General features: G+C 35.2%; 2 protein-coding genes across 2 annotated transcripts in view; both read right to left on the bottom strand.

Annotated features, from left to right (window-relative positions):
* The window catches only part of MS3_00001749 (uncharacterized protein), a 45,857-nt gene extending 34,703 nt beyond the window's left edge, over positions 1-11,154 (bottom strand). Inside the window, exons 1-6 of the mRNA XM_051209238.1 lie at positions 11,112-11,154; positions 10,406-10,455; positions 7,755-7,881; positions 6,621-6,837; positions 2,071-2,159; positions 249-443 (exon numbers count right to left, since the gene is read on the bottom strand). Coding sequence (XP_051074673.1) covers positions 249-443; positions 2,071-2,159; positions 6,621-6,654 — 318 coding nt within the window. The 5' untranslated portion in view covers positions 6,655-6,837; positions 7,755-7,881; positions 10,406-10,455; positions 11,112-11,154. The remainder of the gene's footprint in view (positions 1-248; positions 444-2,070; positions 2,160-6,620; positions 6,838-7,754; positions 7,882-10,405; positions 10,456-11,111) is intronic.
* A 121-nt stretch (positions 11,155-11,275) lies between these two features.
* Positions 11,276-21,254, bottom strand: MS3_00001748 (uncharacterized protein). Its single transcript, XM_051209237.1, has 5 exons — positions 21,153-21,254; positions 20,981-21,103; positions 20,823-20,945; positions 20,626-20,788; positions 11,276-14,756 (listed from the first exon to the last, which is right to left on the bottom strand). Exons 1-5 carry the CDS (start codon positions 21,179-21,181, stop codon positions 13,638-13,640), a joined length of 1,557 nt encoding a protein of 518 aa, XP_051074672.1. The 5' UTR covers positions 21,182-21,254; the 3' UTR covers positions 11,276-13,637.
* Positions 21,255-25,571: the final 4,317 nt, after the last annotated feature.

Raw genomic sequence — 25,571 nt, 5'->3', positions numbered from 1 at the left:
TCATGAATTCAATCGTAACCAATACTCCACTTGTCTAAAATTAATTCTCATTCGTGAACTTTATGAGAAGTATTTGCTATAAATTCACTAAAGTTAGTATCAATCAAAACCAGGGAGCACTGGATCGATGTTTCGTCTCGGAATCTATCAGTCATGTAATATCATTAGACTGCATAAAACAGATGTTCATCGTGAAACTACAAACAATACAGACGACAAATTAAGTAATTAGTAAATTATAAACTTACAGTATAAATTACTTTCTTCAGTTTTATTTCATGAAATCGGACCTTTTTCAGAGGATATGAAGGATTTTCAGTATCCCATAGACGCATTTCAGAATATTCACTGACTGTCACCATTTGATTGACATTCTGAGGCGACCAATCGAAATCACGAACGTGATCAGCTTGTACAGAGATGTACTGTTCTGGAACATTAGACTGAGTTTAAAATGCATAGGAAAATGGTTAAAAATAGTTAACAAACCGTTTAAATAATAAATTATTGTACGGAACATATTAACTGTATACAAACTAATCCTGTACATAGGTATTCGGGTCTGGGACTACAGGATGGGAGACCAAACAACTCTGAACAAGTTCAAATTTTTACGCTTCAAAATAATGCAGAAAAAGTAAAACCTAATGGAAAGCTAACATGAACGATATAGGTTGTTAACGAAAAAGGAACCCATGTTTATGGAATATATACGACTAAGGAAATGAAAAGTGAACATATTTGTGTCACTAGGTATATTTTCGTTCAGTGAGACCTACAGTTTACAACCTATATTTTTCATAGCTATTTTGACAGATGCATTCCAAGTAAAGACCGGAGTCAGACAAGGCTGTCTACTCTCTCCCTTCCTCTTTCTTCTGGTGGTCGACTGGATTATGAAGACCTCGACATCTGAGGGAAAACACGGAATACAATGGACAGCTCAGAATCAATTAGACGATTCGGACTTCGCAGATCACCTAACCCTCCTATCGCATACACATGAACAAATGCAGATAAAGACAGCTAGTGTAGCAGCAGTCTCCGCATCAGTAGGCCTCAGCATACACAAGGGGAAAACCAAGGTCCTCAAACTCAAAACGAAGAACAGCAATCCAGTCACTCTTGATGACGAAACTCTGAAAGATGTAGAATCCTTCACATACCTGGGAAGCATCATCGATGAACAAGGAGGTTCAGATGCAGACGTAAAGGCGAGGATTGGCAAAGCAATGGCCGCATTCGTACAATTAAAGAAGATATGGAACTCAAAACAACTTTCAACCAATATCAAAGTCAGAACCTTCAATACGAATGTCAAGGCAGTCAGTTTTACTGTACGGAGCTGAAACATGGAGAACCACAACAACCACTGTCAAGTAGGTACAAGTATTTATAAATAGCTGTCTACGCAAGATACTCAACATCCATTGGCCCGGTACCATCAGCAACAGCCTTCTGTGGGAGAGAACAAACCAGCTTCCAGCTGAAGAAGAAATTAGGAAAAGACGATAGAAATCGATAGGACATACATTACGCAAATCATCAAACTGCAACACGAGGCAAGCTTTAACTTGAAATCCTGAAGCGAAGCGGAAAGGAGGAAGACCAAAGAACATATTACGTCGGGAACTCGAAGCAGATATGAAAAGGATGAATAACAACTGGAAGAAGCTGGAAAGGATTGCCCAGGACAGGGTTGGATGGCGAATGCTGGTGAGCGGCCTATGTTCCTTCATAAGGAGTAACAGGCATAAGTAAGTATTTTGTCATCCCTAAAATACTATCCAGTCTAGGAATTAGTGGTGTTATGGACTAACCAAATTCATGTACGTTGAAGTAGACAGCGACTTGGTACGCATTACAAACAATCTCTACTTGTGAGGACTAACAACCTCACTGGTTGGATAAATCTCCTGTCTTCGCACCGAGCCTCAATACTATTCAATCAATAAATCCACCACATAAGAGAAATCCTTCAGACACCTACGATCTAGCAGCCAACAGATATATCAACATAGAAGAATTTTTAAAATGAGATTTAAATAAAGCATTTCTGACTATATTTACCCGCAAATCCCAAGTACGAACACCCGATGAGTGACAGGTTGCAAACTTTTCACTTAAAAATCTATTCCATTTGACAATAACTGGTGAAGCTGAGAATACAAACAACAATAATTATCGAATTACTAAATTAACAAAATGTATCAAAATGCGTTAAACTTCATTGAGAAACATTCAGATGAAAGACAGAATGATCATTTAAACTTTGAACTCCTTATCAATATGTATACACGACTGCGTACATGATAAATTCAGGACCTTGTTGTCTCGCATTAAATGTTATACCTTTAGGCTAATTGTTGAAAATACAATGATCCAAATTTTAAACTTCCTTAAATTCATAATACAAAACGACTATAATTCAGTGACACTTATGAACAATTGCTTTATTCATGTATTTGTTTAGTAGCAAATCTTGTAAGCGAAATTTATTTTAATTCATTTTTGTATTGGTTGTTTAAATCTTCCCATTGATGTTTAGAACTGCAATTGATCAGTCTCTTATTGGCATATGTGCATCCTGTGCGGATTGCTTCGATTTTGCCTTAAATCATAAGCATTATAAGCAGAAATTCAAACAACTAACACAAAAATGAATTGAAAGTTCACCCGATTGAACAAGCTAGTGGCTATCAAAATTCAGTAGCTAAGTGGATATTGCGATGCCATTTGAAGTGAACAGCACTGGGTTCGAGCTCTAGAGTGAACATCATCTCTGGAATGAAGGTACATACAGTTGATGAGTCCCAAATAGGACGAAGCGAGCATCCTAGATTCCACTGTTAGCCACCATCCATCTCTGCTTAGTAAATTATTTTTTTTACCGAATCCGTTTGTTCTTGTGACCTACATCCCAGAGAATGAGGAAGAACTTTACAGGGTAGTCAACATAGTCAATTCATAGTATTTCTATCTGAAATATCGATATATGTGAGTCTGCAAGCATAAACTATTCGTATGCTAATTTTCTAAATGATAATAAAGTTGATGATAAATAAAACCATTGGAAATCATACAGATTGCATGAATAGCTGCTTTCTCAGAAAAGTGATTTTATATTTTTTTAGTTATTCCTATTATATAATACCCAGTTAATGATAAAATAAATAATATTTACTGGGATTGTCTCGAGTGATAAGTGTTCGGAGATGGTACTTTATTGTTTAATTCCATCAAATCTTTCAGAAACATAGTGGATCGAGTTGTCATTACTATTTACCAATACTCTTCTTGAATGAAGCACAGCACATTATGTTTTCCAAACTAATCCGAATAGTTATGATGCAATCAGAATTCTAAAATGATTATAAATTAGTCAGTCTTTTTGAGGGTTGAAAGAGTTAAAATGCTTCGAATAAAAAACTGAAAAAAGACGAATATAAGAATGTGAATTTTCGACAAAGCGAAACCTGTACAATACCTATATATTTTGTTCAAACGATATTTTTAAACAGAATAGCTTGACAAAAGAATAACTTCATTTTATTAAAAGGCCTCTCATGATATATACAAAAGATCACAAATTACAACGATTATGTTAAACATCAAATTAAACAGTAATTGAATTTCAAAATCTATGGTAGATTAACGAGTTAAGCAAATAAAGAAATTATATATTTGGACAGTTATTCGCGGAGATTATGTATTCTTTAAAAATAATTTTCACTACAGTCGGGCGGTTAGTCCAAGTTGTCTAGCCACAGCAGCACGATGACATCAAATGAGCACGATAATTAGCAAACGAATTGTAGTAACGTAGTTGAAATGATAACGAGAAAGACTGAACATTAGGAATATGGTACTAAAGGATAGAATGAAAAGGTACCTACGAAGGAATACTGAGACTCAAGATTTAGAGCACGATAACAAGCGGATGCATTTTCTATGCTCTGAACGGTTCTGATCCGTGTTCCTTGAAATCTCTAACCTACTGGCCGTGGTTATCGCGATGAGACCAAACAGGTAATCCACATTTTCCACCATGGATCAGAACAACAGCCATCTTTTTTGTGGATTGATATTTGCTGGAGAACTAATTAAAATCAACTGATTCAACCTGGATAAAGATACCTCATATGCTTGCACATACGAAGATAAAAATGTAGAAAACTGGATTCTGTTTCGCTGACACCCTCAACACAAAAGGTTCTGGGTGTGAAACAGTGAATGGTTCTGAGTTAATTTATGATTTTAATAAAATAAACATACAAATTTTCTAATCATATTCATATAATCATGAAATGTGTTCATTTTCGTATACGAAAATTTGATAATAACGTTTGAAAGGAAAAAATATTTCAGAAAAGAGCTGTTATCATTGTTATTATTATCAGTTATAATTATAATAAGCACCTATGTAGTGTTAATTTTAAAAAAATGTGAAAATTAGTTAAACTCAGTCAGTTGAAAGCTATGAGTGTAAACCGATTTCGTATATCATAATTTTTCATTCCTTTACGTAATGTCTCATTGTTTTTAGCGAATATTGTAATTAAAAATATTGATATGGACATTTCTAGCTAATCATGTCTAAATAAATAATAATTTTAATAATTAAATTATAGCTTGATAACGTGTATTAATTTGACTCGCTGAGTATATAGTGGACTTTGAAATTCATTTTCTTTTATTATGGCATGTCATCATGTGATTACTTGCAGAAAAGTTAAAGAGGTAATTCCAGGAGTTCCAGTGAGAAGCTGTAATTAGATAAACTACGTCTTGTTGGATGTGAGACAAATATCAACAATAACAATGGATAATGGTCGTTTTGTACCTGTAATCGACTGGATTTATATACCTAAACCACTAAATACCAACTCATAGGTTTGAAAGTCAAGAGCCCAACGCAAGGCTTGAAGATTCTGGGTTCTATTACTAGTGTAGTTGTAGACGCGCAATTCTTAGTCCTCAATTAAGACGAAATAGTTGTTCATCCCTTTCTAGTTTTCAATGATTATCTAACTGAAGTGAGTTAATAATGTGATACTTCGAACTCAATCTTCATAACACTCTATAATGTCAATAGCTTAATTAATATGCATCGTAAGTGATGTAATTCTACGTTATTTAAGCATAGTAAGTTTATCCTATTAAATTTATATATCTTACGAAGGCGTACCTCTTTTGTAAAATAATAATACCGAGTATTAATCATTAAGGATAGTAGCTTTAAATCTATTTATACATAAAACTACAATTTCACTGAATGTTCAGAAGTTCTATTAAATAAATATAAAAAAATCGAATTAGAAACTAAAAATAAAAGATGTAATTGAATCAAGAAAAAAAAATTAGATAGAAATAAAAAGAACTAACTTCAAAATAGAAATAAAAATAATGATAAATATGAATAATCGAAACAGGAATTTAATTTATGCATATAGATGATTCATCCACTCAATTTTTAGTGAACAAAATTCAAACAGATTTTTATACTGAATCAGAAAGAAAGAAAGAGAGAGAGAAGAACATTGTAGACAGGCAGATAGGCAGGCAAGTATGTAGGTAAAAAGAAGTTGGGAATAATCAGTAGACAACAACAAAAAAAATAAATATAGCAAAATGAATTTCCAAAAGGAAAACATGGAAGGCAAAGATATAAGTGTAATAATTTGTTTATATGATACATGGGGGTCATATATTTCTCTTTATTATTGTTCTTTTTTTTAAACAGAAATATTATTGTTTTACCTAATCATAATATTATATAAATGTTATCTTATTTCAATAATGATGTCTATTTCATTTTTCTCCATTATCATTATGAATAGTATGTAGAATTGGCAATAGTAATCTATAATAAAACAGAAACTAGTTTATACATGTTTCAAAGAGATAGAAAAGGAAGAAAAAAAAGGTGAACACATTTTTATCTGATGTCTCATTGTATAAAAGTAAAAACAGCAACAACAACAACAACAATAAATTGCCTACAGAGAAAAGTATAATGAATTAAAGTAGCGTGAATAGAGAAATTGTAAAAAGAAACAACGAACAAACAAACAAATAATTTATCTTTATCTCTTTTTATTCTGTAATATTCATGATATTAATGATAGTTTTATTGTAGATTGTTTAAATAAATTGATAGTTGTAAAATTAAACAAATACAGTATAAGTCAAGGTATTTCAACCTGTTAGTATTATACATTGAATAAGGAGTTAATTTCAAGTATGAGAATATAGTTTCCCAAAGAATTATGCTCTGGTTAATTAGATTTTTTGATCATTGATCATACTAATTAATCAAGACTTTTATTCAGTTTAATTAATGGATTATAGAACATGAAATCCTTCTGAATATAAGAAATGTAATATTAAAAGTACGAGAGTAAAGTGTCTTAAATTACAGTGAACACCATATAGAAGATTAAGATTACTACCGAAAATTATTTTGTAAACCTGATGTGCTAGTTAAGTACAGAAACAAGTTGAAATCGTTTTAAACTGGATGACGGTTTTCAACGACATCAAATAATAATATCTGAAATCTGTTTCAATTCTTAAAAAACTCCTTATAAAATTGAATAATGGATAAGTGATAGACTTACAAAGAGATTCCACAGATCGAACTGGTCGTGACATATCCCTTAAATCCCAAACACAAATGGCACGAAACTGATCTGCGGATGTAGTAGCTATAAGAAATGGATGAACTGGACTCCAATCCAGTGAATTGATCACACGAACATATCCACCCAGACTAGTGTTTGTACTTAATCGACATTCATTGACATCCCAAAGAAGAAGTTCACATTTATTAGAACGCTAAAGAAATATGGAGAAATCAAAGACATCAACATATTTAGCAGTACACAAAGCATCTTAAGTAAACAGCCACAGATTTATGTAATCATGTATATTAAAAAAATGTTCAGATATAAGCACTGAAACAGTTTATTATGAAACGGTGACTTTATAGTATTACAGTTACTAATGGTCGTTACGTAGCTATGTAGAGAAGAACTATATAATTACAGTATATCTTTTTATAAATAAACACGAAAAACAAAAAAATATTTGCCAAAACTTTTGAAAAAATAAGTTACGTCATTGGGAAATAGTTTAAATGATAAGCTCATGGACCATTAAGAAGTTAGTCAATTATGGACAATTTAGGGCCTGGGACGAATAAGTGCTGATCCAGGTTGTAAAATCTCGTATAATAGAGATCAGAAATTAGAAAAATGAGAAGCGTAGTTTTTGGTAGTTTTGTTCTCTGAGCTGGATGGTTTGGTCGAGGAGCTTTCATAGTTATTCCGAACGACATCATCAGCACAAACTTCAGGCAGAAGTGAAGTGTTTGGAGAAGCATAGTAAAGGAATTAGTAACAAATGAAGTCAAAAACTAAGGACAAAATGTATGGTTTAAAAGGGATAAATGAGGATGAAAGCATGGAATAACACTAAACTCAAGATTTAGAGAAAGATGGAGAACGGATGCAAATGCACCGCTGTTACAAGATTTAAATCATATAACCAAATATATCCGACCAAAGATTACTTTGATCCTGAAAAGGCCAAATAAAAAATCTGCGCGTACCTAAGCGAGAAGTGACCAAATCCAAAACATAACATATGTTTCATATTACCGAGTATTCAAATTGACATTTGACAGTAAATAAAACACACAATAAACTATTTGATTTAAAAAACTGGATAGAAGGTAAACAGCTATGACTTACTGCAATTGCAAGTTTTGTATGATCGTTTGGATGCCAAGCAAGTCCAGAGCATCCTAACTTTGAAGGTAAGGAAAATGCACTGTACTGTGAAGGATGTTTCAATGGGCATATTACAAGTTCATCAGTTCTAGATAATAAATAAAAACAACGAATAGTATTTGTACAACCTTACTAAAGTTATACGAATTTGTCATAGTTTAAACATAATTTGAACAATGAGGTTAAATTAGCAAAAAATAATCCAAATTCACACTCTATATTTCTTTATACATCACCATTGTCGATTTAATACAATGTGCTTTAAAAAATTACAAAACAACTGTACTCATTCATTGGGCAGTGAAAATCTTTCTTCAACTAATACTTTTAATCACAATTAGTGAATAAAAGGAGTTAAATTTGTCAGCAGATAATTTAGTCCTAGCAGATTGTTTCATATTGAAACTAGAAAACAACCAATTTAACTCGGTAATCGATAGATTTAACCTGAACAAAAGATATAAAGACGACACTTTTATCATTTTCAACGAAAATATTGACTTAATTGACATTTTGAGTTCTTTCAATACATACTATACTTTCCTAGACTTTACTTTAGAAAATGAATCAGGCCATTTTATCTCACTTCACGATATGCTTCTGACAAAGGGTGATGAAACCTTAAAAAGGTTCATTTACAGAAAACAAACATGGAATGCCCAACTAACCAACTTCTATAGCTGTGTTTCATTAAGTAGAAAAAGAAATCTTACTCGGTACTTGTGTTACCAGATAAATACGATCAATGGTACTAAATGCACTTAAAACTTGAGTTTCTCAGAAAAACGATGGCTGAAGTCGGTTATCCAAGCCGCTTTGTAGAGAACACGAAGGAAATTCGGAGCACGGAATCTGGAAATTCTGTCCCAAAGAAAAAATTTTGTATGAATCCGGAATTTAAGGGTGACCGAAATTCTGATGCATTTGAAAATCGGCTGTCGATAGATGTGCGATAAAGCTGAGACTAAAGTTTACTAGTAGAAATTTGTCTACCGTATGCGTAAAGGTTAAGTTCCCACATCTAGTTGCCCCTATGTGCATCTACCAGTTCACTTGCTCTTGTGGAGCAAGGTACATAGGCTGCAGCCAGCGCTCGCTTTTAACTCATATGATAACATGTTCCAGTGTGATTCTATAAAGGTGAGAGAAAAGAGTTAAGAGTTCTGTTCAGGAATATTTAATCTTTAGTGGCCCTATATTTAAATGCCAAGTAAACTGGATAATGATGTTATCGATGGGCCCACCACTTTTAGTGTGGCTCTTTATCTGACTGCAATTAAATCGTATTATGATTGTCATAGAAATACACATCCCAGATACCCTCGGTATAATCATCGACTTCACTCGCGTTAGTGAATAACGGAATTGAAAGAGTCAAATACGAGGAATGGTTTCGAATATGTATATTTCACACAATCGTTGATCCAGACAGACGATCAGAGAAATGAAGCGGAGAAAGCGAAGAGGAAGGAGGGAAGCGAAACGAAACGACGCTCAGAGGAGAAGGCAAGTGAGACAACCCAATTTTGATCAAGCGAGATTCAACATTTATATTCGGACAAAAATAAATTACAGACGCTTGATGAATAGGATAAGTAATTAACACATATACGATCACATAAAAAAAGTCAGGATTAATAAGCGAATAAATGACAAGGTCAAAATGTAGATTGAGAAGAATGAATAAGCTAGTTTGTCCAGACGTTCGAATAGCCTATGTGGGTTTGACATGATACCAGGCACTACAGGTCGATCGTAGCTACGCCATTGATCCACAGGTTGATTATTTTTAGGTTGCTTATATAATTCGTCCATAACTACCAAGATTTCTTCATTCACAACTTCTTAAAACAACAGAAGATCTTACCTTCCATGAAATGAAGACATAAATATATGCACAAAAAATGTACGTCCTGTTCTTAAATTTACTATGGCCTTAATCCATCATTATTATCACCTTTCACAAGCTAATAGCTATCAGGACTCAGTAGTTAAGTGGATATTGCGATGCCCTTTGAAGTGAACGGTACTGGGCTCGAGTCCCAGGATCAACATCAATTCTGGGATGCAGGTACATACAGTTGATGAGTCCCAAATAGGACGAAGTGAGCTTTCTATATTCCACTGCTAGCCACTATCCATATCTGCTTATAATGCTTGTGAATCAAGGTAATATCGAGGAAATCCCCACAGGATTCACGTATGTCAATAAGACACTGATCAAACGCTGTCCTAAACATCAATGAGAAGATTTGAACAAACAATACAAAAATGAATTGTTATTATTATCTTTTTTCATTTCATATTAGAAAATATCCCCCTATGATTAATTATTTTTCACATTCTCATGACTCAATTCATAATTGTTTCAGACATCATTTCATTTAACCCCTCTATTACCTTTAATTATTGTAACGAAAACATTTTAATTATCTTATTCCATCCACATTATAATCCACTGTTAATGTATGAATAATACAAGGCATTTTATTTCCACACACAATCGTGTCATTATTGGCACTAAGTAATCTAGTATTATAACTTTCCCATTATATATATATATATATATATATATATATATATATATATATATATATATATATAAAACTCACCCACATAATGCAACACAACGTCCTATAGGATCAGCAGCAATTTGTGAGATCTATAATAATAATAATGATAATAATAATAATAATAATAATAATAGTAATAATAATAATGGCGAGATACACAAGATTAATTAACATTTTGGAGCATTTAATTAAATATTAACATCCTATATACGAATGAAGCAGTTCTCAAGTTACATTTTGAGCACAAACACCTAACTAAGATGTCATCAATAAACTTACACAAATGTAAACTTGTGTTAATTTAATTCGGCTATTTATCCACTCTGAAGAAGTGGCTTACATATTAAGTTACGAAACGTCAGAAATACAACTCTTCTACTCATTGGGTTATAGCAAAAAGTATAGTTATAATCAGGAAATCTTATGTAAAAGATACAAGTGAGATCATCTCTGATCACTTTTTTATACCAATAACCTAGTAAGTAATGGTTTATAAAGTAGATAGTGGTCGATTGTATATCAGTCGTCATAATTTACGCACATAGACGACATAATCAAATAATTTGCTGTTGTCACTTAACAAGTTATACTTCGGAATATTCACCAAAAGTGATTATGTCCATCAAAGTAATCGCTTATCAAGTTACTTATGAAAGCTTATGAACAAGTCAGATTAATTTCAAATTGGTAACAAATGAAGAAGTCATAAGCAAATCATCTCAAGAGACAATAAAATATGACATACCTGGAACCCTTTTAATTCCAATAAACTTGTATTATGGTTAGTCTACAAATTAAGATAAACATATGCATATGTATTAAATATGTAACAAACTATAAATAAGATCTGGAAAATATATCACTAAAATGACTAAAAATATACAGAGAATAAACGTTAACTTGAACAATCGGACTAACAATAGATAAGAATACCAGAAATTGAAGTTCATATCGATAGAACAGTTAGTACAGATAAAGTTAAATTCAGCGAAAGTGACGATGAGTCATTTGTAGGACAGTCTCCAAGCTAAAATTCCAAGTTTATAACCTCTAATATTACTAGGTAGTCTGTATACACAAAGACAAACAATAGAACGGTTCAACGGTGCAGGTATTTACTTTTCATAAAATGAACTGATAAATTCAAATTTGATATACCAACTATTGCCCTACAAAAGTCCAATGGGGTTTTGGATTGAGACAGTAACACTTAAACTGTTTTTGGAGCTATAATAGGTTCATGCTAATTACGTTCTATCAACTTTTCATACATTCATCCATCTATTACATAAAATCCCAACGTATATTACTGCTATATAAATATTAGGATGATTATTTCAGTCATTTGAATCATATACCAAGTACAGGTTTATGTGATTGCTAACGAACCATCATTTCCGTGTACAAAAGCTGATGATACTATATGGTTGAACGGATGAAAGTATATGGAATAGGATCCAGACCCGAGACCTGTTTGTTAAATAGGAAGAAGCTACCACCCCACTAAGTTGATTTCTTGAAGCAAACTAAAACCACAGAAAAACGTGCACGCAGCTGTTTCTAAGAACACTAACACGATATACAACTTAATAGTTATTTATGAATTAATACACCTCACCCTATATGAATTAAAATAAAATAGATAAGACTACGAAAGACTACAAGCCTAGATAAATTAATATGTATATAGTTCTACGAAGCGCCATTTTCAAACAAAGCTACCGTTTTATCAAGTTATAATAAGTACACCCAACTCTCGTTCAATATTCTCTGCAATGCATCTAAGATACTGTCATAACGTAAAGAAACTGATAATCATGAATAGATAGTTGAATAGCTAAGTTCCTCACTCACATCATTTAGGACAATCTGAAATAACTTCCCATGACAAAAAAGCAAATAAAACTCAAGATATGACACAGACTAGCTACCAAAAATATCACAGTTGTGACTTAACTGGTGAATCAACATATGCACTTCTTTGAAAATACGAATAAATTGTAGACAGTATAATGGTTTCTTAAATGCTACATTCTTAAGCTTTTATTTAACACTTATAGTAAGTGGTAACAAATGAGGTGAAGTTGATTTGAATGAATCACGAAATGATAGACAATCGAGTACATGAACCACTACTAGACGACAGTTCCAAGTTTGAAAAAGTATAATTTAATACATATGACCGTTAGAATACTGTGATAAACTGTCTAATAACATAACACATTTAACCAGATCCAATCTGTAATTACTGTCATATACATTACAATCTATAAAGGACGAACAAAAGTCAAGTTAACAGTAAGCAATAGAAGACACTAGCGCTAAAACTTTAAAACATCATCTTCCTCTTATTAATAAGACAGCAATCAGGGCATCAACAAAAATTCAAATAAGGCGCAAAACAATACAACATGGTGTGTATTAAGATAGCATTGTAATAACATTAGAACTATACATTTATGTATAAAAACTTTACAAATATATACGTATATGGGAAAAGTGAAAAACAAAAACAATAAACGACAATAGAGGAAGAACAAAGAAGATTATTAGTTGAGATCAATCATACTACATAAAATAATTTTGCATTATATTAAAAACAACAAAATATGATAAACAGGACCAAGTGTGTTCCGAATAATAATAATAATGGTAAAAAATAGTAATAGAAACTTCTGAAAAAACCTGGTAGAGTGAAATAAACGAAGAATTTTTAACATTATAATTGGTAGCTAAACAATAAATATTCTAATTGGAGACCATAAATATGTGCACAGCACATTGCCTTCGTTGAATGTGAAATGTGAACAAAAACAAAGAGGAAAGTTAAAAATAGAGAAATATAATACACCTACATGAATATTCACATATTTGACTTTTTTTTAAAAAATTTGATAATATATGTACATTTACAACACGGTAAATATCGAATAAATAAGAAGTGTAATTGTTACAGTACGTGTATAAAGTATTAAAGGCACTAAAGAGTGACTTCCTTTATTGATAGATATTTCTTATTTGATACATACAACAAGATATGACAGGTTTGCATTAAATACATTTCATACATAGCAGACATTAGACCATATTTAGTGCATCATTTTAATATTTTAAGTAAAATTTCTCGATGAAATATAATGATTAGTTACTTTCTTTTAAAAAAAAACGGTAGTAAAGGAAACAAATTAGACAATTTTATACAATCAGAGTAAAAACTATCATCACACGAAAATAATTCCTAGAAAAAGAAACAAAACAGAAGAGAAATTAATTAGCTAGACATTTCTAAGGCAGTAGCTCCACTGCTATCTGTCATTGCACTGGTGTTTTTAGATTCTGTTGATAAGCGTGGATGTGTCTGGGATATAGATACAGAGCAAGTAGAATCTTTATGATCTGGTGATGAATGTATTTTTGGTTCATCATCAGGAAAAGTGTAGTGATTAGTAGAGATGCTACAATTGATATTACTGGAAAAAGAACTTTTATTGTAGACAACTTTTTCGTTTGCCATTATAGACTCTTCATACTCTTGTCCATTTTGCAGTCGCTGTTTACAATTAGACTTCGGTAATTCTTCAAATCGTTGACGTTTTTGTGGTTTTAAGTTTGCATCTAATTGACTAGAAAACTTCTTGAATCGTTTTGATGATTTTTTAGATTTTGTTACATTAGCGACATACTTGTCGCTGCCACTACGTAAGGAACGGTAACTAGTAGGAGACATTAAAGAGTTTATTTCTTTTGATATTCTACATTTTGACTGACAACCACGTGGAAGAGAGGATAAACCTATGCAATTACCGCGACTAGAACCACTAGTCAGTTTCTTTCGCTTTAAAGGTGACATAGAGGAAGTACAGCGTAATCTATCTTCTCGGTGACTTCGGCGGCTCTGAGATGAACAAGATGAATTCAAAGAGACAGTTCGTAAAACGGACCGCCTGGATTGTTTGGTTTCACGAGAGCAGAGCTTTGGTTCTGTAGATAAGCTAGCTTTAGGAATGTTTTCTTCTTCTTCACACTCATCATCACCATCATGAGCGGCTTGTTCAGCCTCAAGAGCAGCTTGTTCTTTTTTGACATCAAACAGGCAAGGACCAATTGAGTTAGGTGGTGAGCTTGCTCTGCTTAGTGTGTTGCCTCCTGCTGAACTGGATGCAGGTGAGTACGATCTACAAGGGCGCATAGGCTCCTCAACTGGTGATGGACCAGATCTTGTCATACCAAAACTAGGCTTTGATGGATATTCGGAAATTTTAGGAGGCTTAATTGGATCGTTAAACTCGTACTCCGAAAGATGGTGTGGCCGTGGGTTAATAGGCGCATTGGTCAGTGAGTCTGTTGACCATATATCATCGGCTAAAGTATTCGGGTTGGGTCCGAAACCCTGAAAAATAAAACGGAAACCATTAAGTACGTTATACCAACGATTAATTATGAATAGTATACGATATCAAGGGTATAAATCAATATTAACAGTTAGAAATACCATAAGTCATACATTAGTCTACGACCCCATGGCCGAAACAAAGGGAAACTATTAACAAACAAAAACCTAATGAGGCGACAATTAGTACAATGTTTCAAAATTAAGAAATTCATCTGAAAACAGAGCCGAAGTACCAAAGACACCATTACCTTACCCTAAAATATATTACACAGATTTATGATGCTTAAGACAGCTATTAGTTTTTATATGTAAGGACGAGATAGTTGAAATTTCAAAAAAACAGTGTAAAAATATTGAATATCACAAAAAGGAGTGTCATTATGAGTTATCACACTTTGCAAGAACATACATTGAAAAAATCGATAAAACAGCGTTAAAGTAAATAATAGACGATTGTTGCATAATAAGATACTCAGAGTATAAGAAAAAAGGTTGAGGAACTATACACATGAAGGACTGTCATTGATTTAACGCAAACTACAAATCATCTAGCAAGCAAATACTAACACTAGCCCGACCCCGCGGTTTGTCTTTTCCAAAAGTTCTGTTCTGTTTGAATGGTCTGGCCGATTTTCTGGGTGATCAACAAGTAGGATTTTTGGTGTACTTCAAAAAATGCCATTCATAACTCTAATGAAACACTAAAAATCCACCTGTTGTCAACTCGAAAAGTATGTCCCATGTGAGCATAACCAAGGATTGAGTGTCAACGGGGTGCGAAGTCACACTTAACTTCAGTGAGGAGAAAGTCCTAACAGAGCAAGTTCTCATTACCGGTAGTTTATGTGCTGTAAGGTTAACAGGTTATATCAATGTGAAAAGAACTGACATCGGAAACTGTGCTATTTTGCAATCTACACCTATGCTTCGATAAACTACAGCTCGGATACAATAAAGAATAAATTACATTAACAATTACATGACCTCAAAAAAAAATGTTCAACGGATATAATGGTGCTAGCTGGGGACTGAGTGTAAAGATCAGACAATTACGAACAAAGAGTCGTTCCGATAAACAATCAGGACTTACTGGTCGTAGGTTAAATAAAGGAATCACATTATCCAGATCAAACCCATTTCTGGTCAGCCCCAACTTTCATGAGCCATTCCCAATATACTACCTGGCGTTTTCTCTCTCCTCTAATTAAGCCTGGACTCAAAGTGATCACGTTGCAACCACCAACTGGTGATGGTGTGGATGTGCAAAAGATTGTCAACTATTATGAGGAAAGAATTTAGACTCTGGTGTGCTCCAGAATGCACTTGAGTCATCTGTATATTTTGATGATCGTCAAACTTATCATAGTAAATAGATTAATTTCAGAACATTGGCTGCACTTACGATTAGATTCAAACACCCAACACTGGTTTAATTATTTAATACCTGTTTCAAAAATGACGTCCTAGACGTTTTTATGCAGTGCATTACTTAATAATCCTGAGTGAAGACAATTGGAAATTGGTACGTTTATGACTCGGTCTTAAGAAACACGGGATATTTTTGTTAGGTAAGAACTCATTACTCTATCCCGAGTTCCTCAAAATGGTTTTAAAGACCATGCACACTAACGGTTTGAGATATCAGACATGCTCTAGAAAAGAATCCAGTGGATATACAGTTAGGAAGTTGAAAGAAATCAACATGACACCCTGGACGTAAGTTTCGATTTAGGTGGCACTCATCAGTGACGGGTATCTGAAGTCATGGTGGAAGTGATGCTTTTCGTGTGGTGATAAATAGCACTCCTCAGAGTCAAAATCTGGAGCGTTAACACTGGGCTCTAAGCACCGACTGGTCTCTCTCCCTCTAGTAGGGCTGAGATTATCACCTAGTATTTACCAATATACTAATGCTTTATTAGTTTTGTTTTATTATTCACCAAAGTAATAAACACTTTAACCGGACGTATTCTATCTTAGTTGTCTTCTTAATTGGACTGTATCTTTTTAGTAAATACTGTTTTTGTGTAACAACTTAAATCGACGTACATATGTTTCAGTTTTTACGTTGCGCATGACTGACTGGCTGATTAAAATATCATTCTTGATATTTATTGATTTCATTACCTCTCATTTTATTCTTGGCCTCCAATTATACCAAAGACTTGTATTTGTTATGAAATCAACAAAACAAGTGATATGGTATTTTTTAAAATTTTATAATTAAAAGCTGGACTCTCGTAGAAGCGCCAGTAGTGATAGTTGGCTAGTCAAACTGAAGTGGATGAAGTCCTATTTAAGCTTGCGATTCAATATTTGGAAGTCGGAAACTCGGACTAAGAAATGATAATGTGAAAATAATCAGATTTGGCAATGACAATCAAAAGACGTTAAGTAACTGTCGTCATATGAAAATCATATACGAACTGTTTCAGAATAAATTCACACGACGGATCGTATTATAGATTTTGACAATTTTTCGTCAATCAGTTTATAGAAAGGGGGGGTAGGCATAACCGTGTTGTTACCACGCATCACAAAACGAGGGGCGAAGAGATAAAAAAGGAACAAACTTTATTTATTGAGACATCCAATTTTATTCACATCGAACTGAGCAGTTCGAGTCCTCTTTAGGACATACTGACATTCAGGTTAATTAGACGAGGAAACATATACAAAGTGAGACCTAGCACGAATAAGCCCCGACCCTAGTTTCCAGGCTTCCTGTCTGCAAAGCAGGACAAGACCAGCAGGGTGGGGAGCACAGATGGTAAAACCAACGGTGCTGGGAAGATAAACAGTTGTTGGGAAGGAATGCATAAGATAAGAGAATGAAAAGTGTGGAATAACACCAGACTTAAGATTGGTTGGAAGATAGAGTATGGATGAGACTGCATTAGTGCAACCAACGGTGTCATGTCAGCCGGCGTCACCAACTATTCATTATGATTATTGCCCTAACCTCAACTAGGAGACAGACCTAATGTATTGATGTTATGTCTTGATGTGCAAACTATCTGCTTCTTTCTAGCCGACTCATGTACCAGTAAGGGTTACTCAGCGGGGAGTCAATTGTCAGTCAGTTACAACGTAGGACCAGGCACATATATGCATCGGTCCAAGTTGCTATACCTCATTAACACTGCAAGACGAACACCGGATTCATAGCAGTTAACTCAATGGTGTAATATATAAAGGAAAGATTTTATGTAAGGATATAGTACAGAAAGAAAGAATTAGTTGGTAGAAAGAAAGATATAAAGCGATTTTAGTCTCACGGTTTAAGGGAAGACAAAGAGTGTATACACCTACGCCATTGTGACCTATTCTGAGCCATGTCACTCAAAGTCTCCAACCATTGGTTACGATAATCACGCGGACCTCAACCAAGTAGTTTGCGCCTACCAACATGACTCATACCAGAAGTTGGTGCCTTCAATGACTGATGCCACGTTCTGCTTTGGCTGCTCCTAACTTTTTTCCAACTATCTTTAACACTAGTCAGCGCTGTACGTCGTGGTAGTCGGTGTTTAGGCATACGTAACACGTGGTCCAACCATCGCAGTCGATGAAGATTTACAACCTCATCAACTGATTTAGCATCATTCCCTAATACCCTGCGTCATTATTTATACTGACATTAAATCATGACATTTACGCAATTGTATAACTCATTGAATTATAATATTACTAACGTTATATTCCCGTCATGACACTAGCAACTCAATAAATTATTTTTTGTTATTTAATGACGTAAATGTTTCCTTCTGAAAGTGAGTTTATTCCAATTTTGCGTGTCATTTTTCCTCATTATTACATACTCATCCACGTAGATGAGGTTGTTTTTGTGTTATCTTACCGAATACACTTTGCAATATCGTCTCCTATTATATTTGTGTATTCCATCAATCCTAATAAGCTTTTTTTCTCTAAGACCGATAATTTTCACTATGTTCCCAACCATCTGTCATAAAAATACCTCTACGAAACTAATTATTCATTTTTGTGGTTATATGGCTATATAGTACACTCATACATCCACACAAGTTGGAGTCAAATAAACATGCCGCTATGATTTGCAGTGAACTAAACTAAACTAAACGTGACACAATAGTTTGGATTTAGGAAACAGATTAAATGTTGCTAGAGGTGTTCAAACAAAATCATGTCATCTGAGTAACTTATGTCGATGAGAGAGCCTGCATTTATGAGATCATCTGGAAAGTCAGATGAAGGGTGATTTACTTGTATTGGGATCCTCGAGACTAAATGGAACAAAATCGTGAAAAATAGAGTCCTGGGTGATATAACTTAAATCCACCAATTCGGCGTAAGCTCCGATATGAGCAGTTACTCGGATTAACAGGATTTAGATCAATGAAGTCCTTTACTTAGCTTTTCAATAATAGGTATTACAGAAGTGGATATTATGTTTAGATTAAGGATTATGACATGAGTAATTTTAAAACGGCTTGTTATAACTTGACTGGGATTAAGTAGTGGTCGGGTAGTCACCATCATATTTAATGAGCTAGAAGGTCGGAAGTAAGATATGAATGTATTTTAATTGGTTTATTAGACATATAGTTCAGTTTGTTAGTGAAAACTTCAAAATATACCTAAAAGAATGGCTTCAAGATATCATAATCTCGAGTTACTACAATAATTTATACACCCCTGAATCGATGCTTTAAAAAAACAATGATAGGGATTAAAGTAGTAAGAGATCAAACAGAGTGAAGACTAAAACGATAGACTCAAATCTTCAGGAGGTATGGTGACAGCTGACGCCTCATGATTACTAATACCAAGTGTTAAGGTAATTAGTCTACCAGGTACAGATCTATATACTTGACATTCAGCTACGTGCTTTATTTGGAAAGTGAGTAGTTCCACAAGGTTTTCTAAACCGAAGACAAGGTGGGATTCCTATCCACAGATTGATATTAAATCAAACGCTTGAGTCTGTATGGTAGCGCTGAACTTAAAATATGACTACTTACAGCCATTTACATGTGATCCCTTGTGAAAACCCAGTTTTCATTTTAAGATATAAGATCCGTACTCTTTAGATCTTATTTTATCCCTCCTTTCAACTGTAAAAAAGCAGTAGCTTTTAGGGTGCTATGTGTTATGTGTACGGATTCTAAACTTCAAAATCGTCAGCAATATGCCTTTGCCCTTGGATATGAGATTACTTCCTTTACCAATTACCTGTACAACCAAATTAGTTTGCATGGAAAAGTGTGAAATAGTGTTTTAAACAAAGCGGGTAAGTAATCTTGACTGCTACAACTAAGATAATCTACAGCCACAAATCATACATATATATGAACATATGACACCAGCTAATGTATGTATTTAAAATAAACTTTTGATAAAACGGGGTTTCACACGTAATTTATTAGGAAACAAAGTGGATTAGTATTCTTGAGGTATTGGTCTAACTACGTCATTCAAGTTTGGGATAGAAATAGATATCAGTAAACATCACATGGTATATCTATATAGCCGGCGGGCACTGTCAAGGTCATTTCAACGATGGAATAAGGTTGGCCATAAATTATAGTCTCACCAGGATGACACTTGCGAGCCTAGAAAGCCAGTGGACACGTGAACATCTAGTGTACTGTAATAAATACAGTCGTTTCCTTAATTCAGATGATGAGATAATAGAAAGGTGGCCAGACAAGTCATGCATCCAGCGGATGTAATGCAAACATGTCAACAACTGAGTGTCAACCTCATTATAATAAATATCGGTACTTAACATAGTTATTGTAAATACGTAGTAGTTACGAACAAAATAGGTATGATTAACAGACAACACCAAAAGACAGATAACGTGGGAAGAACCATAACATACTTGATGAGATGAGCAGTTAGAAGGAGCAGGACTTTCTGAAAAGCTCCTAACATTTGATTTTATTGATTTGGGTTGGAATTCAGTGATAATAACGCTATAGCCATTTGCGAAGATTTCGAAAAGTAATGGTGAGGATCGATCAAAGTGTTTCGACCGAAAGTTACTACACAAACCATAGAAGGCAACTTATCAAATACCTGGATACAGACTGCTTGCATTTAGATTCTCTTTTCTTTTTTTGTTCATCATCCTTTTCCTTTAGTATAGTTTGAGCAATTAACTGTTGCTGTTCTACTACCTGAGTATTCAATCTTGGTTTCCTGAATCGTCTTTTGCATCAAAACATAAACCATACCTTGTAGAAGTTCCTTTCCTGGTGTGGCATATTTCACACTTATAAGATTCTTTGGGATTTATGTAGGTACATACACTACAATCCCATTTATCATCCTCGTCACTACGCAGTCTCCTATGAAGTCTAACAAATGCAAACAAAGTAATCAGTATTGAATACAAAATTCCCTTACCGATGAAACTCGCTTGTTTTTGCCTCCATCACACATAGAGTCGGATTGAGTACCACCAGGAATCGTCTTCAAGTTACCCGCACCAGGAGAAAACCTTGAGGTGAAGGTTGATAAATGTAGATTGAAAAACTACAGACTATGAAGACGATAAATAACTGTTATATTCATCTTTTACTTGATGACGGACAATGAATGAATATTCAGGTGACCTGATTAATTAGCATGTCTTCAGTAATAAGGATAGTGGATTGGTGTACCTGTGTTAATCCTGACAGATTGCCTTTCAGTGAAGGTCCAGTTTCTTTTTGAAAATATTCATTGATGGGGCCGATACCACTTGTTCGGGTAAGGCGTTCCAATCATTGAATACTCGATGAGAAAAACGGAACCCCATTTTAAGTTTATTAGATCGCGCTTTATGAACCTTCTTGCCATGACCTCGGAGATTATTAGTGCTGGAGATGGCAAAAAGATATGACATATTAGCACCCAAATCATAATTACAGATACGAAATGCCAGTATAAGGTCACCTCGTGTCCTACGGTGCGACAAGGGGAAAAGATTTAGGCGTTTTAAAAGCTCATCGTAAAGGAGTCTACGAAGACCCTTCACTAATTTCGTTCCCACACGCTGGACACGCTCAAGTGAATTAGTATTCTTTACCAGACGTGGGCTAGCTGCTTGGATACAGTACTCTAAATGTGGTCTTACATAGGTAGGATATAAAATTCGAAACATTTCCTCGTCAAAAGATTTGAACGCTCGGAGACGTGACCATAACGCACGAAAAGCTTCGACAGCGGCTGCGTTGCAATGCGTGGTTGACATCTCAGTGTGAGTTGGACAGGGTATTTGTTACAATAAACGTAGAGTATATTCCACTAAAATAGTTTGAAAAAGTCTCAGCTTTTGCCCGATCTTATTCGGCTAGTAATTCTGAATTTTCGTGTAACAGTAACGGGGGAATACCATCACTACGTTTAACATACGAAAACAATCGTTTCGGACAAGTACGGCTATCATATACAAACTGTCGTTCGTAAGTAGTACGGGATTCAGCTATCGTTTTCTTACAAGTATCCCGGAATTTTTGGTACTCACGCTTAAATGATGCATGAGCTGTCAACAAGAATAATCCCTAGAAGTGTTTCCTACGCCTTAACAGCTTACGGGTTTCCTTATCAATCCATAAAGGGCAATGTGATAGCTTACGTGTTGACCATGGGATAAACAGAGATGTTACGGACTCGAGTGTAGCCTTCAGTCAGTCAGTCAGTCAGTCAGTCAGTAGCCTTAAACTTACTCCATTCGTCTTCGATCGATCCATCCGCATCGAACGATCGAGATAGCACAGTCTCTGATTGCAGGAATATTAGCTCGCCAGATATTGGGACGGGATGAATCAGATACAAATTTTATACCACGTGTCCGAAACTCAAAGTACAACGTGATCACTGTTTTGTAGTGGGGCAAGGTGCCAAATGCCGATGAAATCCTCGCAGTGGTGTGTGAGGACAAGGTCCAGCAGCGACGGGTCATGTTCCAAGTCAATATGTGTCGGTTTTGTGATACATTGTACAAGTGCACGCCGAACAACGGTTGATTAAAGGTCGCTATCAAAACCTCCACCTGGAGCTGTAAGCTCTATCCAGTTGATATGCGACATTAAGTAGAATCAGGTCAAATTCAACTTCAGCTAATAGAATTAGTGTATGGTTTCAAATGGTTCTGGACGGAATAGAAGAAGCTTTTCGCTTAGTGTACTTCCGTATATATTAATAGCGGATCAATAATGCTTCACGATAGGAACATAGGTATATTGACGACAAAGGAGAAATAATTAGTAAATTATAGCGAGATACTGTCTTCAGTCCTTAAGAATACGTCACGCTTTCGCACAAATGACCACCCAAAAGTTGCTTGATCTAGCACAGCAATCAGAGAACTATAGCACTTGACTACTCTTAGTGAATAGAAGGTGTGTCAACAGTCCGTTCTGATATGTCTCCAGATTCTGGGTGTTCCCCCTGAGGTTTTTGTTAGAACTATTATTAAGTACGCGTTTAGGGGAATAGTAAGGATGACGTATGTTATTAAAAGGTCACCTCAAAGACACCAGCACTCCAATATGTTACGGTCCATTGATTGGAGGCGCTCTTCATAAAACTTGAATTTGAGTCCTCGAACTGATTTCGCGGCTCGCCGTTGGATACATTCCTGAGTATCCTTATCATTTTGGAGTGAGGGGAAACACTATGTTTCTGCACTCTAAATGGGGACGAACAAAACTGTTGGAAATTATTTGAAAATTTCCTTCGTCAAACTGGCCGAAAATGCGCTTCAATGTTACCAGTGCAAGGTTTACGCGTAAAGCATTTGCGTCGCAGATAGCGTAAGACTTTAGATTGTGGGATACCAACACTCCCAGATCTTTTTCAACTTGGGATACCTCTAAGGAAGAGTTAGCTAGGTTGTAGTTTTAGTCTGCAACATGTCTCAGACGGACTACATTAAGCTTTGAAGTGTTAATGGTAAGTCCGTTGTCCTCCGTCCAACTTTGAAGTCAGGTTAGATCCTCTCTGATTAGCACTTTATCCGCTCGACTGAAGTCTTCTCTTCAGAGTTTCACATCAGCAAAAAATAATAAGTCAGACGGTACCTGTTGCGGAAGACCGTTTATATAAATCAAGAAAATAACAGGTCCTAGTACCGGACCCTGAATAACCCCACTAGGACATTCCATAGCTCGAGAGAAAGTGAAGTTAACCCTGACCTTAGAATGTCGATTTTTTAGATATGAAGTGAGTGAATCAATTAATATTGCTTGATACCTAATCGTCCGAGCCTGTTGATAAGACATATATGATTGACCCTACCAAAAGATTTTGAGAAGTCAAGTATGACTTCAACCTTCCCCTCGCAATCAGGGACGATTTATAGAATTGTGGTCTACTTCTTTAATGGTAATGCTCTAATAATAGCACATTAACAACTAAAGAACATCTGGAACTCAAAACAACTATCAAACAACACCAAAGTTAGGATTTTCAATACATCTGTCAACACAGTTCTACTGTATGGCGCGGAAACCTGGAGAACTGAAAAAGCCATCATTCAGAAGATACAAGTGTTTATTAACAGCTGTCTACGCAAAATACTTCGAATCCGTTGGCCAGACACTATCAGCAACAAACTACTATGGGAGAGGACAAACCAGATTCCAGTGGAGGAAGAAATCAGGAAGAAGCGCTGGAAGTGGATAGGACAAACATTGAAGAAAGCAACCAACTGCGTCACAACGCAAGCCCTCACTTGGAATCGTCAAGGCCAAAGGAGGAGAGGAAGATCAAAGAACACATTATGCCGAGAAACGGAGACAGACATGAAAAGAATGAACAACAATCGGATAGAACTAGAAAGGAAGGCCGAGAACAGAGTGGGTTGGAGAATGCTGGTCGGTGGCCTATGCTCCATTGGGAGTAACAGGAGTAAGTAAGTAAGCAATAATAGACCCCATCCTAAAATTGTAGATTTGTCATGATGTGACTACCTAATCTTTAAGATCTTATTTCGAAGTCACATCATTTTCTACACTGATTCGTCCCATCGTAATAATCGCCGATATATGATGCAGAACACATTTAGGCTGGAGATGGGACAACATATTTAATATTAACAGAAGAGACAAGTTACAAAAGAATGACTACGACTACAGTGCTGAGCGATGGCATTCGGTTAATTGAATTAATGTTCCCGCGTTCTGCTTAGTCAACCTTCTCTTCATGTCAGTTGTTGAATATCAGTCTTTTCAGTGACTATTTGATCGGCTTCAGAGGTCGTGTTGTCAGATTCCTATGCCATAACAGGTTATTCATCTGTCCGCCGCGGTCAACAGGTTGACTATGCAAGAGCGAACTCCATTGAAAATTGGTGTGACGTGAGCCGGCTTCCAATTTTTGGCAATATGTCTCGGCTTAACAAATGACAGAACATCACGCTAAAAGGCAAAGTTGAATCTGCTTCCCTCAGTGCAGCAGAACGGGCCATATCAGGACGAAGATACGCGTCCTTGTTTTTTGTAGTGAAGTCTCCGATACATCAAGTCAGTGCTTAGTTTCACTTCTGAGAGTCCTGTTGACTTGCGTTTGAATCTCTCATCAATAAAGCTAGTATGAGTCGGTTGAAAAATTTAAGAGCACTGTTGTGCCAGAGGTTTGGGGACGTCACCATTGGTTGGGCCATTGGGACCTCGCATTTGGGAAACTCCGATTCCACCTTGTCGAAGAGAGGCTGCATGACGGAATAAGCTTATCGCATTAGAGACAAATTTATCTATGAGCTTCATCTAGTACCGAAGCCTATCTTTTCTTATTGTCTTTGTGCATATGTTCCTTAATTGTTTGAAGTTTCTGTATGCA

Source organism: Schistosoma haematobium, chromosome 1 (assembly GCF_000699445.3).
Source record: "Schistosoma haematobium chromosome 1, whole genome shotgun sequence".
NCBI lineage: Eukaryota > Metazoa > Platyhelminthes > Trematoda > Strigeidida > Schistosomatidae > Schistosoma > Schistosoma haematobium.
This window is presented reverse-complemented; position numbering and strand designations above follow the sequence as displayed.